Genomic DNA, 17,487 nt, shown 5'->3' on the forward strand with positions numbered 1-17,487 from the left:
TATTACATTGACTCTTAGTCTTATATAGCAGCTCTTACAGCAAATACTAATTAACAACCACTAACTATTTTCATAACTAACTAAACAACTCTACCAACTTATTTTACTGGCTCAATTGCTATTTATCCCTGACATCTTCCCTCAAACTAAAAAGGGTTGTGAAACCAATTTCAGTTTGGACCTGAGGCGTATAAATACATCATGAGATAGAGGCTTTGTAAGGACATTGGCAACTTGATCAAAGGAGGGAAATATGCACAATATATGTCTGCTATTAAACAACCCAATCCTGAACAAAATGCAGGTCAATTTCAAAGTGCTTTGACCTACTGTAAAGTATTGAATTTCTACTCATTAGTATGGTGCTCTGATTGTCATAGTACAGTGTAGGTGTTGGGCTTTGAGGAAGGTGTATTTCAGAGAGCAGTTTCTGCAACTACATAGTATCTGTCATAACATCAACTAGAGCCTTGAATTCCGCTTCAATACTGGACCTGGACATTGAGACTTGTTTCCGGCTAGAATAAGAGATGATGTTCAATCCTAGGAATACACAGTAACCCGTAGTAGATTTACGATCAACGGGATCAGTGGCCCAATCCGAGTCACAAAACGCTAAAATCCTGAAGTCCTCGCTCTTATGGAACTCAAGCTCCATGTCTACTGTGCCTGCCAGATAGCGCAGAATGCGCTTCACAGTTTTTCAATGTTGTTCTAAGGGAGAATGTAGAAACTGTGAGACTTTGTTCACAGCGTATGCAATGTCTGGCCTCGTTATGGTGGCGTATTGCAAGCTACCAACCACCGATCAATACAGAGTTGGCCTATCAAACACTGCTCCAGATCACGCGTTAAGTCGAAGACCACTCATCATAGGGGTAGGCATATTGCAAGCATCAGCCATATCAGCCCTCTTGAGCAAGTCCTTCACATACTTTGTTTGTTTCAGCACTAAAGGACCAACGACTATTCTCTCAGCCTCAATATCCAAAAGAAGCTCATTTCTCCCAAGTCCTTGAGCGTAAAGACCTCATTCAAATCAACAATATGCTTGGTTACCTCACTTGCAGCAGTGCCGATCATTAGAATATCATCAACATACCCCAAGAGATAAATAGTAGAGAGGGAGCTGTACTTGACAAACAAGCAAGGGTCAGAGGTAGTACTGATGAACCCAACACTCTCAAGAGTACTTTTTAGCTTGAGGAACCATGCACGTTGAGCCTACTTGAGGCCGTATAGTGCTTTCTCTAGTTTACACACTAAATTAGTGCCAAAATTGTAGCCGTCAGGCTGCACCATGTAGACATTTTCAGACAAATCGTCATTGAGAAAGGCATTGTTAAAATCAAACTGACGAATTCACCACTATCTCGACAAAGCAACTACCATGACAACACGGACTGTCATAGGTTTAGCCACCGGATTGAATACTTCCCCATAATCAACGCCTTCCCTCTGATGAAAGTCTTTTGCCACCAGCCGCGCCTTGTACTTCTGGATACTTCTATCCGGCTGTCTATTGATGCGAAATACCCATCGACATCCAATTGAATTTGCTGCTGTGGAGGGATCTATAAGCTTTCAGATTTTGCACTTCATCAAGGAAGCATACTCTTCGTCCATAGCCGCCTTCCACTGTGATGAGGTAAGAGCCTAAGCAACAAAAGAGGGCTCCACTTATGTGAGATCAGATGAGGAAGAGCAAAGCTAGGAAGAGTATACCTTGGGCTTGAAAATACCCGCCTGACTTCTAGTTACCATAGGGTGAGTGCGCCCAACCTTTGCTTCAGGCTCAGGAACAACACACGATGATTGTTTAGTTAACCCTGCATTATGTAACAGCCCAGACCACCCGCTAGCACGATATTATCCGCTTTGGCACACAAGACCTCACGGTTTTGCCTTTGACGATAGGGATGATAGCTGAAACCCCCCACACTCACTCGTCAAAACGCGTCATGCTAGGGAGAGGTATCCACACCCTTATAAGGCATGCTTCGTTCCTCTCCCCAACCGATGTAGGACCTTACAATTCACCCCCCTAAGGGAGCCCAACGCCCTCGCTGGCATATCGATCTGGGCTCCAGCTCTGATACCATCTGTAACAGTCCAGACCAACCGCTAGCATGATATTGTCCGCTTTGGCACATAAGGCCTCACAGTTTTGCCTTTGACGATAGGGATGATAGCCGAAGCCCCACACACTCACTCGTCAAAACGCGTCATGCTAGGGAGAGGTATCCACACTCTTATAAGGCATGCTTCGTTCCCCTCCCCGACCGATGTGGGACCTTACACATTACTCAAGGGAAACTCAAAAGTAAAGTTAGAGATGCAAGTGTCAGCAGTGAATAGGCAAGAATCAGTACAAATAGGACTGGCAAATGGCTCAATTATGGTTAGTGGAGAGGTTGAGGTTGCTCGGATGGAACTAGAATTGGAGGAGGAGATATAATAATGGCTGACTCTGGAACTCTCCCTTAACAAGTGGACGAATTAAATTGAAGAGGTGAGGACTCACAAAAACTTGATGAGGGTACCGTTGTGGCTGGGGGATCTGTTGAGGGTATTAGTGTTATGGGTGCAGGCGTACTAGGGGGTGACTCATGAGAAATTTCGAGAGGTATTGGTGGATGGCGCACATGAATAGGAATAGTGATAAGCTTGGTTGTATGAGGAACTGATGCCTTTAGATTTGAGTCCTTGTTAAAAAATAGCAACTGATAAGAAAATTCAGATTCGTCAAAGACTACATGCCTTGTAATATAGAGTTTTTCAGATGGATAAAGGCACTTGTACCCTTTGTGGTGTGGTGAGTAACCTAAAAACAGACACTTGTGAGTCTTAAAGTCAAATTCGTGTGGTTGGTAAGGGCGGAGCTAAAAAAAGCATGAACATTCGAAGATTTTAAGGAACATATAGTCTGGAGTTCTATTGTTCAAGAGTTCATAGGGTAATATGTACTATGTGGTGGCAGAGAGCAGCAAGTTAATGAGATAGGTTGCAGTGAGGCAGGCTTCATCCCAGAATTTTAAAGGCATGGATGCTTGAGAGAGAAGGGTTAGAGCAGTTTCAATGATATGCCGATGCTTCCTCTCGGCTTTCCCATTCTGTTTATGGGTGTATGAATAGCTAATTCTATATGCAATCCCATTCTCAATCAGGAATTTGGTAAAAGCTTGTGAGGTATACTCTTTGCCATTGTCGGTTTGAAGTGTTTTAATCTTATGCCTAGTTTTGTTTTCAATTAACAACTTGTATTGGACAAATGCTTGCAGGGCTTGGCTCTTGTTTTGGAGAAGATACAAAAGGTATATATAGTTTTAGCATCAATAAAGAGAATATAGTACCGAAATTCCGAAACACTGGTAATAGGAGAAGGACCCCATATATCTGAGAAGATTAACTCTTGAGGTTGACTATAGACAGTTTGAGAGTCAGAAAAAGAAAGATTATGGAGCTTGCCTTGGCAACATGCATTACACAGGCAGTCTTTAGGTAAAAATTTGCTTTTATTCATATAGCCAACATTACAACTTTGTAACACTTTTTCAACAATTCGTGCACTTGGGTGACCTAACCTCTTATGCCACATATCAAACTCATACACTGACTTAGCATTACAGACAATGCCTACATTATTAGTGCTACTTGCTACTGTAGAATTAGATATAAAAAAAATTGAGATTACAAACTTTATGAGTGGGTGATAGATGAAGGTTCTTAGACTCTGAATTGCCTGATTTATTGTTTGATGGTGCTGCTTGTGCAAGCACTCCAACATGCTCAAAATGGTATAACCCTCTTCTAAGAGACCCCTTTAACAGAATTTTCTTGGTCTCCTGACATTTTACAAAACAATCAAAAGGATGGAATTCAAAAAACATATGATTGTCAAGAGCAAACTTGGCCATACTTAGTAGAATTTTGGTGATGGAAGGTACATAAAGCATATTTAATAGTTTAAAGTAGTGAGGGTTGGTCTCATTAAACAGTATAATTTTGTCAATACTATTTATACTCATACCTTGACCATTACCTGTTAGCACTTGATTTGTCCCTACATACTCTGAGCCTGCAATCAAGTTGTTTGCATCAAAGGTCAAATGATGCGAAGCTCCGGTGTCCAGGTATCAGGCTTTGTCAATGAGAGGTGTTACTGTAGGTGTAGTGGCTAAGAGAACTTGAGCTTGCTGGTCTTGTTGTGGCTGGTGGAAGGAAGAGGGAGGCGGTGCTGATGCATTACCAATAGTCTAATGTGGATTCTGAAAATTGTAGGTTTTCGAAGTAGTCATAAATCAAAACCTGAAAGCTCTAATACCATGTAAGGTATTAGAACTCTTTAGAAAAGAGGATGAGAATACACCAGCGGGGAGAGAGAGAGAGTCAACTCTTAATCTTATATAGCAACTCTTACAGCAACTACTAACAACCACTAACTATTTTCATAACTAACTAACCAATTCTGCCAGTTTAACTTACTGGCTCAATTGTTATTTATTCCTGACAATTAGATATGTCACAATGAATTATTTAATCATATTCTTAATGTTGTCGTTTTATTTTTTTTTTTTGTTAAAAAATTTTAATTTGCACAAGTTACTTATTCTTATTCATAAAAAATTTGGATTCTCTAAATTTTGAATTTTGATTTGAGAGAGTAAAGTGTGATCTCTCACTCATAAATAGTTTTTTTTTTATATTTTCTCTTGGTCCTATTTATAAAATAAATGATAAAAAATCACACTTTATCTTCTAAAATAAAATTCAAAATTTAGAAGATCCAAATCCTATTCATATAATAAGTCATTAGAATTCGATGTCCGGATTGATAAAAAACAATACTTTAATATTTTATACAAAATCATTGAAGAAACAAGTTTGCCATACAGTAAGGTTTAAATCGAATTTTTCTTACATATATGTAGATTTTTCTCTATAATTAGTTCATTTTCCTTATAATTAGTTCATTTTCCTTTTAACACTACTTTCAATAACAAATAAAAAGCATATATAAATAAGAATTTAATTTGTAGGCGTTATCTATATGCTCTTCATGAAGGACATCATTTGTTTTATATAATCAGTTTTCATGCTTCTCTTTTTATTTTAACATCCAAAACATGCTTGTTTCTTTGAAAATGTGCTAAAATGAGTAATCATATTAGATAGACACAACAATTACATAAAGTTATGGTTTTAATTACTCTTGTTAATCCCAGAAAAATAGATATTGACTAAGAAGTAACTATATTCAAGCATGTTATTAATGTATAGCTTTGTTTTATCTTTTGAAAAATGTGTGTGGGTCTTGGAATTTAATTGAAGTGAAAATTGCCACCATATCTATATATTGGGTCAGATTTAAGTTTCAGCCATGAGCCCATCATTTCCCCAATGTAATATTTAACTTTTATATTGGGCCTTTTTTCTTTTATGCAACCACAATGGTACGGGTACCCCCTTTTGTACTATTACTATACTTCAAAATTTATTTTGACTTTTGAATGATTTTGGAAAAAGAATAATAATTTAATCAAATTCATATATTTAGATAATTTTTTAATAATGAGTTTAAAAATTAAATAATTAATTATTTTTATTAATATAACATATGAAAATTACACCATGGTACACGCATGAAAATTACATTAAAAAATTCTTCTTCTTTTCCTCCCCGGAATACAACCGTTTATAAGATTCAAGAAGCTTATTAATTGACAAGGAGCATAACATTCAATTCCTTCACATGAATCCAATCTTTCTCTAATTATATTTGTGCATTATTTCCTTTTCCTTTGTCCTTTATTATTATAGGTTTCTTTCAAGTTTAATTTATTATTTGTTCCTCTTTGCCGACTCATAAAATAATTAGGAAATGATTGAATCCGTGTGGTGATGCCAAAGAGGTTTGTTTTAATTGCAACTTTTTCATTACAATATAATGTGATCATATACATAACTTACATTGAACAACTAAAAAGTCGGCCAAATTTCATAAAATAAATACTAAATATAACATTGCAATAATATCATAATAATTAAAATAATCATACTACGTAAACAAAAAATCAGTTATTAAATTAATCATACATATAAATATATGTTAAAATATAAAATATATATTTTAAATAAATTAAATATCGTATATATTTAAATATATAATAGTTAATTTAATAACTAATTTTTAATGTGCATATAGAATTTTTTAATTAAAATGTGAATAATTCTACTAAATAAGTGAAAGATATATTTGTTAAGGTTTCAAAAAAAAAAAAAAAAAAAAAACAAAATTTTGATAGTCTCAAAACAATTCTTATATATAAAAAGGAAATAAGCAAAGAAATCATCACTTAACTAAATATGTTCTCTATCTTTTCTATTAATTATATATTGACTAAAAAAACTATTAATTATCTAAATTTTCACTGATTTAGAATAAAAAAACTCTTGTAATAATATTCATCACTAATTTTGCCAGGACAAATTAAAACATATGTATTGTAATATTTGCTAGGGGTGTGCATGAGTCGGGTGAAATCGGGTTTGATGTGATCCAGACCCGACTCGAAATATATACCAGGCCTATTTGTTAGATCCGATGAAACATATACACTTTCGGGCCACGATTATACCGGGTAAAAATCGGGTGAAAACCGGGCCGTTAACATTATATTACCTTGATACCTTCTTGTAAGTTAGCATGTAAAAATATCCAAATTTCTAAGACTCCAACCATTATTTGACATGATAAAATTCACTTAGAAAAATATAATAAGAACTATCTCTTCTCTAAAATTAAAGTATAACCATAATCAATACTAATATTACCTAATAACACCAAATATTTAAATCAATACAAATAACACAAGATTATGCATTAGTCTAAAGTCTTATGCATTTAAAACATAAAACATTAACTTATAGTCTTATATATAATGACTAATAACACAAAATATTAAGGTTTATAATACTTAAATTTCACATAATAATAGCCATCATCCATCACTAATAACACAAAATATTAATTGTGTATGATGACCGGGCCACGGGCCGATTTCGGGTGACCCGAACTATGGTCCGAACCCGACCCGAAATAATGACCGGGTCTACTTTTAAGACCCATACTCAGCCCTAAACCCGATAAAATCACATTAAATTAGCTCCTAAAGTGTTCGAGACCGAGCCGAGTCTTCGGACCGGACCGGGCTATGCACACTCCTAATCTCTGCAATTTTAGTGGCAAGTCAAAGTCAAAGATAGATTATAAAGATTAGAGGAATTCCTAAAAGCATTTTCAATTAAGATCTTTTTTAAAAGCAATTTTATTCCTTATTATTAGGTAGGTGAAGAATACACTAAAACACTTCATTAAAGAGAGAAAATTCTTCCACGTTTTCAGTGTTTAGGGCCAGAAGCAAAAGCCATTAATCATTAATATTTAATAATTTGGTAGGTTAAACCTTAATACACACTATACGTGCATGCTGATAATAAATTTATATCTTTCAATCAACTTACTTTTCCTGAAATAATAATTATATAATTCTTTTTATAAAGTGAAGTTCATATCATTGTCTAATGTCTACCTATGCGTGTGGCTTGGTTTTGGTCTCTTTTTTTTTTTTTTTTTTTTGTATACTTCACTTCACATTGTTTGATATATTGGGAAAAATAAAAGCATCTTGTTTTACACCATCTCATTTTCCATTTTTCCACATTACATACATACACATTAGAAAACAAGATTTACAAACTTTTGATGAAAAGTATAGTAGAAATTATTCCCTTAGCTAGGGTTCTTTTTTATTATTATTTATTATTATTAGTATTTAAGATAAGATGAAAACTATATTGTCCTGATCCATTGTAAGTGAAATTAAATGAATTAAGATCGCACCTCATCCGACCAAGATGTTATTTAATTACCAATCAAGGCATGCATGAGACACCCTTTTTCTTTTGTTTGGCAAAATTTGGATTAGAAAAATGTTAAGAAATTAGTTATTAAATTAAACGGTATGTATTTATGTATATTTAATTATTTTACGTATTTTTTTAGCTAAATAATAAAAATTAAAATTATCGGAACAGAATAGTAAGAGTATAAAACCTTTTTCACAACAATATAGTCAAACTTTTTATGAATAATAAAATTAGATATCATTGTATTTTTGCATATTATTTATATCTTGATTATAAATGTTGTAATTATTTGATTATATTGTTTATAAAATTGGATTATAAATATAAATTAAATTTGATTATATTATTATAAAATTTGATAATATTGCTTATATAGTTATAAATGTAAATATGTGGTCATTCTGTATTTACATATATCCTATATTGGGAAAGTATCATGGTTCATTTGCATAATCCAAATTTATGAGGGAAAAAAAATAAAAAAAAATAATAATTCCACAATATGTCTTTTAATTAGTACATAATTAATCAAATAATAAACAAATCTATTTCCTTTATAATTTTAGATTCTAGACCAAAAAAAAACTAAAACTATTTTAAATTTAGGTTTAATTATTCTGTCCAAAAAAAATTTAGGTTTAATTACTTTTTCGGTTTCTATAGTTTCACCGAATTTTCCATGAGGTCTTTATACTTTTTTTTTCTTTTTAATTGAGTTTCTATACTATATCAGATTTTGTAATTAAGTCCCTGCCGTGACAAAAACATTGAAATTAACGGAATATTCTGTTAAACAAAACGAATATACCTAACACTCGACTGAATATTCTGTATAGCTTAGTAGAATATTTTGTTAATTTCAACGTTTTTGTCACGGTAGGGACTTAGTTACAAAATCTGATATGATATAAAGACTCAACCGAAAAGAAAAAAAGTATAAGGATCTAATTGAAAATCCGATAAAATTATAGGAACCGACAGAATAATTAAACCTTAAATTTAATTAGTCAAATTCATACTAAAATATAGATAGTGATTACACAAGAGAATGTTCTTCTAAACTCTACATTTTAAGTATATACTTTTAAGATGTTGAGAAAGAAGGCACAATTATTCAATCTTGGAGGATATCCTGCTGAGTCCAAATGACAGATTTGCCCTTGTTCATGAAACTAAACAAAAACAATTTGCAATATATAAATAAGAGATTTTTGTCTAGAATGTTTTTTGGATATGCATGTTAGAAAAGCAAAGCAACTAAGGCCACTTTATATTTTTTTTAACTTTGCTTAGTGGTGAAGTCCCTTTGGAGCAATTGACAGAAAGAAAATGCCACCATGTTCTAAAGAAGAAGCTCTTGTTAGACTCTTCTACAATGTCTCAAGCTCTTTTCAGCTTCTCTTCATCTTTCTCTTCTCTTCTTCTATTTTGCTTCTCAACTTCATCAACTTCATTGGAAGCTACTCCATTTTCCAAAGGTAATAGAACATGCTTGGTTAACATAATTGTTTTTGGTTTTGGTTTCTTATTGTTTGTTTGTTATGTTGCAGGGATCAGCAGTATGAATATGTGTCTTCTGAATATGATGAAGATGAAGAGATTCAAGAAAGTTATAATAATAATAATAATGATGATGAGGATTATTCTATGGAGAGAGATCATATAGTAGCAGATATCATTGGTGGAGGAGAAACCCTTTTGTTTCTTAAACATAATCAGAATCTCTCTCATGAAGAATTCATCACCCCCCAAGAGAGCTTCATTGAAGAAGATGATTCAGAAGAAACCTTTTCAGTTCACAAGTCACCAGTGGTTTCAGATTTTGGAAGTGAGGAACCAGAAGTAGTAGTAGAAACTGAAGAAGAAGAAGAAGAAAAAGAATTGTTTCCAGCAAGAGATGCTGATTCTGTTCCAGATTCTGTCCCAGTTGAGATAGTGACAAAAAGTGACATATTGGATAGAGACAAAAACTGTGATGGTAACATCTCACATCATAGCTATAAGACTATATAGTTTAGTTTGTTACATCATTATTATTCACATGCACAACATAGTTCTTGATTCTACTTTATGCAGAAGATGATGAAGTTGGTGTTGGACTTGTCAAGAATAAGAAGGTGCAAGATTCAAACAAGATCACAAGGGATGATGAGAAGAGATTCTTCTATGTGCATGCTGGTCCTACTATTACACAATTGGACAGTACTAATAATAAGAAACTTATTGGTGAGGAAAAGGATCATAATAATAAATATGATGAGGAAATATTTGGAGATTCTTGCACTGTAGGCTCCACTTCTAAGAGCTCCTCTGAATGGAGGAGTTCCATCAAAGATTCTTGTTGTGGAACTGAAGACCCTTTTTCTTCATCATCAAGGAGAAGCTGCCCCAAGTGGGAATCTTACACTCTTTTTCAAAAATATGATGAGGAAATGTCATTCCTTCACAGGATTAGTGCACAGAAACTTCAAGAAACTGGTAAATTACCTCTCTCTCCTTGTTCCTTGTTTAATTCTGGCTACCCCATAATTTTTTTTTTTTTTACCAATGTCACCTTTTTCGAAATTTATTATCAAAATTCCATCTTTTACAACTAAGTACTCAGATGTTACTCTTACCTTTGTTATTTCATTTTTAATAATATTTGTTGGTCATGTAACTAACGTTGCTCTCAGTTTAAAAAGGGTGGATTTTTAGTAATAAGATACGGAAAAAGTGACACTTTGGTAAAAAAAAAAACGCCATTGGTTTAGATTGAGATTGCAGCTGTTTAAAACCTTTGGTGCAAGTTTAGATAAGGACTAATTACATTTATCTTCACTAAATCTCAGAAGAGGAGAGTGTAATTTGTCCTTTAAATTATACTAATGTATTAATCTTTTTAGTTACATAGTAACAATTCAATTTAATCAGAGTCTTTAAGATCCATTAAGGTGGCTCCAAGGTCAATTTCAGAGAGAATTGTGTACAAGTTTTCAACTGCAAATAAGAAACTAGAAGGTGATAATAATATCCACCATAACCCATACAATGAACTAGAAGCAGCATATGTGGCACAAATCTGCATAACTTGGGAAGCACTTAATTGGAACTACAAGAAGTTTCAGTCAAAAAGAGCTTCAAGGGTTGACCTTGCTGATCCTGGTTGTCCAGCCACTATTGCACAGCAGTTCCAACAGTTTCAAGTTTTGTTACAGAGATATGTTGAGAATGAGCCTTATGAACATGGAAGGAGGCCTGAGATTTATGCTAGAGTCAGGCTCATGGCTCCTAAATTGCTTCTAGTGCCCGAATATCGAGGTATGATAGCTTCGTTAAGAAATATTTTGTATACTTATTTTGTTTCGTCCTTTAAATCGATATGTACTTAATTAATTTTGAAGAAATATACATTAACTCAGTGTAGAAGGCAAAAATAGTAAAATATTTCATTAAAATTGGAAGTTGAAAGATTTATAGCAAAAATAACATTTTTCAAAATTGATATACATAGGATACCTATGGTATGTTATGAAAGTAAGTAATTTCTCTTGCTTTGATTTATGTCATATAATTATTTGTCAACTTCCACTTTTGTAAATTACCTTTATCTTTCTAACCATCATAAAAATAACTTGTCATGCAACATGGTACATGAGAAATTGAGTGTACATAATCCAATTATACACACTATTATTGAATACTGATTAATAATAACTGAGTTTTGTTCTTATTATTTGTATTAAAGAATCAGATGATGATCAGAAGGAAGATGGCTTAGACACAAGAATATCTTCAGCTTCATTTCTTGTGATAATGGAAGATGGGATCAAAACATTCATGAGTTTCCTGAAAGCTGATAAAGAAAGACCATGTCAAATTCTAGCATCCTACTTTAGGAGAAACAAAAGGGCCTTGGTTGATCCAACACTACTCCGCCTTATCAAGAAAGTTAACCATAAAGCAAGTACCGAATTCTAAACTAATTTCTCATTAGCTTCAGTGCTTTCCATATCATTCCATAATATTTTAGCTATAAAACACTTTAGCTATTAAATTCTAAATTACTTTCTCATTGGCTTCTTAAGTTTTCAATGCATAAAGTACAATAAAAGCTTCAAAAGTCACTATTCTAAAAGAACAAAATGTTTGGGAGACAATAAAAATCAGTACAAAACGGTCTAAAATTACCTTATTTTGCCTTTTTAATTATCGCTTATCTTGTTTTATATTTTGTAATTATTGTTGGAATAATTGAGTAACACTAAAAGTAATAAGTATATATTTATCAATGTTATATATATATGAAATTATAGATGTTAGTTAAGAGTAAGTTTAGATTATTGTCTTCCTAACATAGTCATTTGAAAGACTTACTTCATTAACAAAACTCATTACGTGATTAAATGTATATGCAGAAGAAGATTAAGGTTAAGGACCTTCGGCGTTCCGGCAAGTGTTTGAGGAGGAAGAAGCTGAAAGTGGAAGAAGAGATGGAGATTGTAATGGCTCTGATAGACCTGAAAGTGGTGTCAAGGGTGTTGAGAATGAGTGAGTTGAGTGAAGAACAGTTGCATTGGTGTGAAGAAAAGATGAGCAAAGTGAAGGTCATGGATGGCAAGCTCCAAAGAGATTCCACCCCACTTTTCTTCCCTCCTTCTTCTTCACATTGATATGACCCCACTCCACAGAGGCAAAAACACAAACACCAAGAATGCATGATGCGTGATGACATGGATCATGGATCATGAATGTGCATGGGAGTTTGAGACTGCACAAAAAGGAATATTCATAGCACACACTTTGGTGTAATATATGGTTTAAAGAAAATGTGACCCTACTAACCAAAGTGTTTGAAACATGTGGGGGTGGCATGGATTTTGGAGCCTAAAATCGAAAGAAATATTTTGTGTACTTATTTTGTCTTGTATATCAAGTCCATACATATTCTTTTACGATCAGATCAGTTATACGTTATAAAAGAATAAAGTGTATTGAATTGATATACGAGGCAAAAATAAATACAATTAACATGTATGATAGAAAAATGTTGGGTTGCATTTGTGTTAGTGGGTTGAATGTTGAAAGTGAAAGAGCAGAGGACAAAGAAAAAGAACATGAAGAGATAAAGACAAGTGTAGCTTTAGTTTTGCTTTATTAGCTTTTTTATTAGAGAGTATATCTGCTACAACAAGGGATTTGAGATGAATCATAAAGAAGAATATATGAGCATGACTTTAACAGAAAAAAAAAAAAAAGTAAAATCACATGATACACTAAAGTAATGGACTAATATGGTAGGCTTATTTTATCTTCTTTTAGAATAATAGTAATGGGTTTATTTTATCTTCTTTTAGAATAATAGTGGAATGAAAGTAGGAAACCCCACCAAGTTTGGTGAAATTGCAAAATGAATAAATAAAATAAAATGGAATAGTTCAACCTTTAAAAGGGTTTTCTTCCTTGGGCTACCAACTTACCATGCATTGTACTATTTTCTTTCATAAAATTAACCGAGGGACTTATGATTTCCTTGTGAGAATTTGAGCAAACCTAATTGCTTTATGAAAAGTCATACTTTTTTTTACATAGAATGAGAAGTCATACTTCCTAGTATAATAATATTATATAGTTGTGCACTTGTGCTATAGATATTTCAATTATCTGAATTTTTGTTTCCTTTTTCATCGTACTTACTCAATCCTCATATCATAAGACAAGTGTCATATTCCAAATTGATCTTTAATGATTTTTATATCGAATAAATTATATTTTGATAAAAAGAAATTGTCAAATTAATTCTTAATATTTTAGAATACTAGACAAATTATTCCTTGACATAATTTTTCGCAAGAAAAATATGATGATTGAATAGGATATAGTAAATTTGTACCATTCTTGTTCATGTAACTCTTCATACTTTCCGCGAGTATAATTGAATTTAATGACGTTCCAAGTTAAGTAGCGGAAAAGGTTCTAAATGTCGATGCATGTAATTAAATTTCATTACAAGACTACATCATTTTAAGTTAGACTATTTAACATACTTGTTCATGGGAAGGTGATTTATTTTGGCTTTCAATTATGAGTTTGTTTATGAAGACTAGGTAACGTGAACATAGGTTCATGTGTTTTGAGGCTTCGATTTTGGTGAACAATTTTGATGTCAGCTTAATTTTGAGGATTCAAAGGGGTTACATTCTTCCCAATTTCCACGAATTATATGGCTAAAATATTCTGTGTTTTAATCCAAATTAAAATATATCATCATCCCTTGGTTTATTTGATTACATGCCACTGTATTCCAACAATTCCTAATCTCTGTTTTTTATGTAGTTCTCTGTAGAAACTATTGTAGTATTTCTGATAAAATAAATATCCACTGAAACAATTCATTCAAGTTTCAATTGAGAAACTTGCATACATTATTTTGTTGTTGAAAGACTAGAAACTTGCATATATAAAATTGTAGCACTATACAATTTTCTTTCGCCTACTATACAAAATTGAGAAAAAAAAAATCTAGAAATGTTTCTATAAGAGAACTTGCACTCTGAATAACTGCATCAATTCAAATGCTGCATAAGCTCCAGCCACTGAAATCACCCCAATAAAAAAAATTAACAGAAGAAAGCATTGCAAACTTTAAACATACAGAACCATTTACATTTTCACAAATAATTTAAAAAATTTTTCCTTTTTCTCCCAAAAGGAAAGGCAGGGTCATTTACCTGTCTAAGTAGGTCTGCAAGAGTTCTTGGCAGTGCTTCAATGTTCCTCAGAACGACATAGTAGGGAAACGGAAAAGAATCCATGTACTTGGAAAACCTTGGTGTTCCGTCCTCAAAAGATGCTTCCTGCAAAACTCGACGAGGTCAAGATCAGGGGAAAGTGTGATGTGCTCTCATGAAATATGTAAGTTGCGCAAAAAGAGAAGATACCATGAGATCCATAATTGACTTCTCAGATTTATCCAGAACCAAAAACATAACCAATCGATTACTAGTCAATAAATCTCTAACACGTCGCCTCAACCTCTCCTGGAGACATCAAATATTGTAGACCAGTCAGCAAAGAAATTAAGCGTTATGAAAAAAAATACAAAAAAAAAAAAAAAAAAAAAAAAAAACTCCCTTGATATGTGATCAGATACCTTTTCATGAAAAATACCATCTGAAATTATTAATACAAGTTGCTGTAGAGGGTTATGACCGGATGGAAGGCGCGCTTGTACAACCGCAGAATCTAATTTGTTGGTCAAATACTTTAACAGATCAAGAACTGGTTCATCAACTATAGTATTCTCTTGCTTGAATGTCAAATTAGAGACCATCTGCTCATCAGTAGTTCAAATCGACAGTTAGATCGGTTTTCATGAATATACAATTCGAGTACGTCAACTAAGAGAGTACGTCAACTAAAGAGAGAACCAAGCTTTATGTTGATCCAACTAACCTTTATCCCAGCCTCCACAGAAAATGACCTGTCAAAGTCATGTAGTAACTTTATGTTTCCTTTGGTTCCAAAGCTTGCAACAGCAAAGCTCCCCAATTCGAGTTGAGAAATGGCACGGCATACCGTGACCAAAGCTTCGATAGCAACATCACCACTACTACTCTCCGACATACTGAGTGAATCATCAACAGCAATTACTACTTGGTAGTCACGCTTGTTGGGTCTGGTCAGCCTCATCCATATTTTATCTTTAGTATAGTAACTTGCTATGAATTGAATCACCTGATTTTTTTTTTTTTTTATTGAAAGTGATGAAAAAAGAGTCAATAGTAAGTTCACCAAAATGCAGATAAAATGTTATTCATAAGAATATTAGCATTTACCTTTTTCATATTTATCCTTTTGCCAGTTCTATAATCCCCTTGCAGCTTGTTGGCTACAGTTGGTTCCATTACAAGGCGCAATTGTTCAGCTAACTCCATAGACAATTTTGTTGTGCTAACCTCGTATCTCCTCCAAAGAGCAGCTGCATCGCGCTCACAACTAGGATCATCAGAAGCATCTTGACCTTTGCCCAAGTCATTGTCATGCACAGAAAGTTGTCCTAATTTTTCTGTGTTTTCGCTTAAGTATGATTTCTGGAAAGAAACCAAATCTTCAGAGCGATTTTCAAGATCAATACGTTGACCGGTAACAGGTTTATATGACCCCTCATCTGGCGCCTTCTCGATGTCCGGCATATTAATTTGCTCCCTTTTTTCAGTTTTGGGGAAAGACAAGGAGTTACTCAGAGAATTTATTTCTGATTTTTTCTTCTCAATCTGCATAGCTGCATCTTTTTCTCCAGCAAGACATTCTTTATCGGTGTCACCATTAACATTTTTGTCAACCTGCTCCATTGATGCAGGCCCCAAAGCCTGATCTGTCCCCTTTTCAAATTCTGAAACATAGCCATATTCATCTGCATTATCATCGTCCATTTCACCATGCTGCTCCATGTTATTTTCCTGAAGATCACCAGACACCCTAACCCTTTCCTTCCAGTGCTCAAGTGCATCCCCTACACTTCGATAAGGATTAGGTTGATTTTCCTGAATAAATGAATGCTCATTCTGCGGAAGATGGGATTCAGATCGATTTTCATTGATTCCTCCAGTATTTGATGAATCTGACATCTTAATATCCATCTCAGACATACTATTAGAAGGAAAGCCTCCCAAGAGAGCAGGATTATCAATATTATGTTGGCTATTTGAAAATTCAGGTTCTGCTGTTATATTTTCAGAACTGGAAGTCTGCCGATCAACATTAGACTGTGATGACGATTTAGCAGTGAAAATTTGATCGTTTACCATACCAGAAGATTCAGATGTATCTTTCTTAGGATCCATGAGATCCATCTCGGCATTCTTTTGGCCCTGTCCAACATCTTCCTTTTCTGTGGTTGCATCAACTTCAGTATGAACTTCTTCCATAATTTCATCAGGGGGGCCTGTCTCTTCCCCCTGGTCCCCTTCTTGCATTTCATTCTCAGCTAACTCACCTTGTCCTTCAGGATCTCCCTCTTCCATGGGTTCTGCATCTTCCCCCATATCCAAATCCTCATCCATGTCAGAAGTTTGATTTAACTCATCAGGCATCAACCCAGTAGATTCAGAATATGCTGTTTCCTTGTCCATATTCAACTCTTCTACATTGTCTCCATCCCCAGTTTCATCTTGGCTCGCAGTTTCATCATTCTGAGCATTGCCTTCGTCATAATTACCATTGCCAGTTTCATCTGTGGCATCATCCTTAGCTCTCATCTCTTTAGTGCTTCCATCTTGATCCCTAACTGAAGGTCCAGATTCATATTTTTCATTTGAATCATTCGGAGTTTCATCTTCATTCTTATCCCAGAATTTCTCATCAACTGCTTCACTATCTGGCCCAGTTGGCCCCATTTCAGATTCAAGTTCATCATTCTCACCATCAATATCTTCATCATCCCCTGAGTCCTCACTTAGGCTTACTGCATCAGCTGTAAAATCCTGTTCCATCTCGATACCAGAATTATTGCTACTAGGGACATCCTTGGAGTCATTTAATTTTTCATTTTGCTGCACCATCCAATATAAACAAGAA

General features: G+C 34.0%; 2 protein-coding genes across 4 annotated transcripts in view; one reads left to right on the forward strand and one right to left on the reverse strand.

The window, feature by feature from the left end:
- Positions 1–9,158: 9,158 nt before the first annotated feature.
- Positions 9,159–13,084, forward strand: LOC107644306 (DNA ligase (DUF1666)). Of its 3 annotated transcripts, none has more exons than XM_016348143.3 (6): positions 9,159–9,407; positions 9,480–9,907; positions 10,006–10,407; positions 10,843–11,229; positions 11,657–11,871; positions 12,327–13,084. In XM_016348143.3, the coding sequence occupies exons 1-6, from the start codon at positions 9,259–9,261 to the stop codon at positions 12,579–12,581; spliced, it is 1,836 nt and encodes a 611-aa protein (XP_016203629.1). In that variant the 5' UTR covers positions 9,159–9,258; the 3' UTR covers positions 12,582–13,084. The 3 variants fall into 3 exon arrangements, with proteins under 3 accessions (XP_016203629.1, XP_088342281.1, XP_016203630.1); XM_088486155.1 differs by having other exon boundaries at positions 9,187–9,407; positions 11,663–11,871; XM_016348144.3 differs by having other exon boundaries at positions 9,187–9,407; positions 10,009–10,407; positions 12,327–13,043.
- A 1,165-nt stretch (positions 13,085–14,249) lies between these two features.
- Positions 14,250–17,487, reverse strand: part of LOC107644307 (midasin-like protein) — a 43,147-nt gene continuing 39,909 nt past the window's right edge. The window contains exons 72-77 of the mRNA XM_016348146.3: positions 15,747–17,462; positions 15,364–15,645; positions 15,062–15,241; positions 14,850–14,948; positions 14,640–14,765; positions 14,250–14,504 (exon numbers count right to left, since the gene is read on the reverse strand). Of these exons, the coding sequence (XP_016203632.1) occupies positions 14,475–14,504; positions 14,640–14,765; positions 14,850–14,948; positions 15,062–15,241; positions 15,364–15,645; positions 15,747–17,462 (2,433 nt within the window). The 3' untranslated portion in view covers positions 14,250–14,474. The remainder of the gene's footprint in view (positions 14,505–14,639; positions 14,766–14,849; positions 14,949–15,061; positions 15,242–15,363; positions 15,646–15,746; positions 17,463–17,487) is intronic.

The sequence above is a fragment of the Arachis ipaensis genome, chromosome B5 (assembly GCF_059453495.1).
Source record: "Arachis ipaensis isolate K30076 ecotype BB chromosome B5, ASM5945349v1, whole genome shotgun sequence".
Classification (NCBI taxonomy): Eukaryota; Viridiplantae; Streptophyta; class Magnoliopsida; order Fabales; family Fabaceae; genus Arachis; species Arachis ipaensis.

Coding starts and splice junctions, on each gene's coding strand:
- LOC107644306 (XM_016348143.3), top strand. CDS start 9,259: ATGCCACCATGTTCTAAAGAAGAAGCTCTTGTTAGACTCTTCTACAAT. Junction 9,408..9,479: donor AGCTACTCCATTTTCCAAAG/GTAATAGAACAT, acceptor GTTATGTTGCAG/GGATCAGCAGTATGAATATG. Junction 9,908..10,005: donor TAGAGACAAAAACTGTGATG/GTAACATCTCAC, acceptor TACTTTATGCAG/AAGATGATGAAGTTGGTGTT.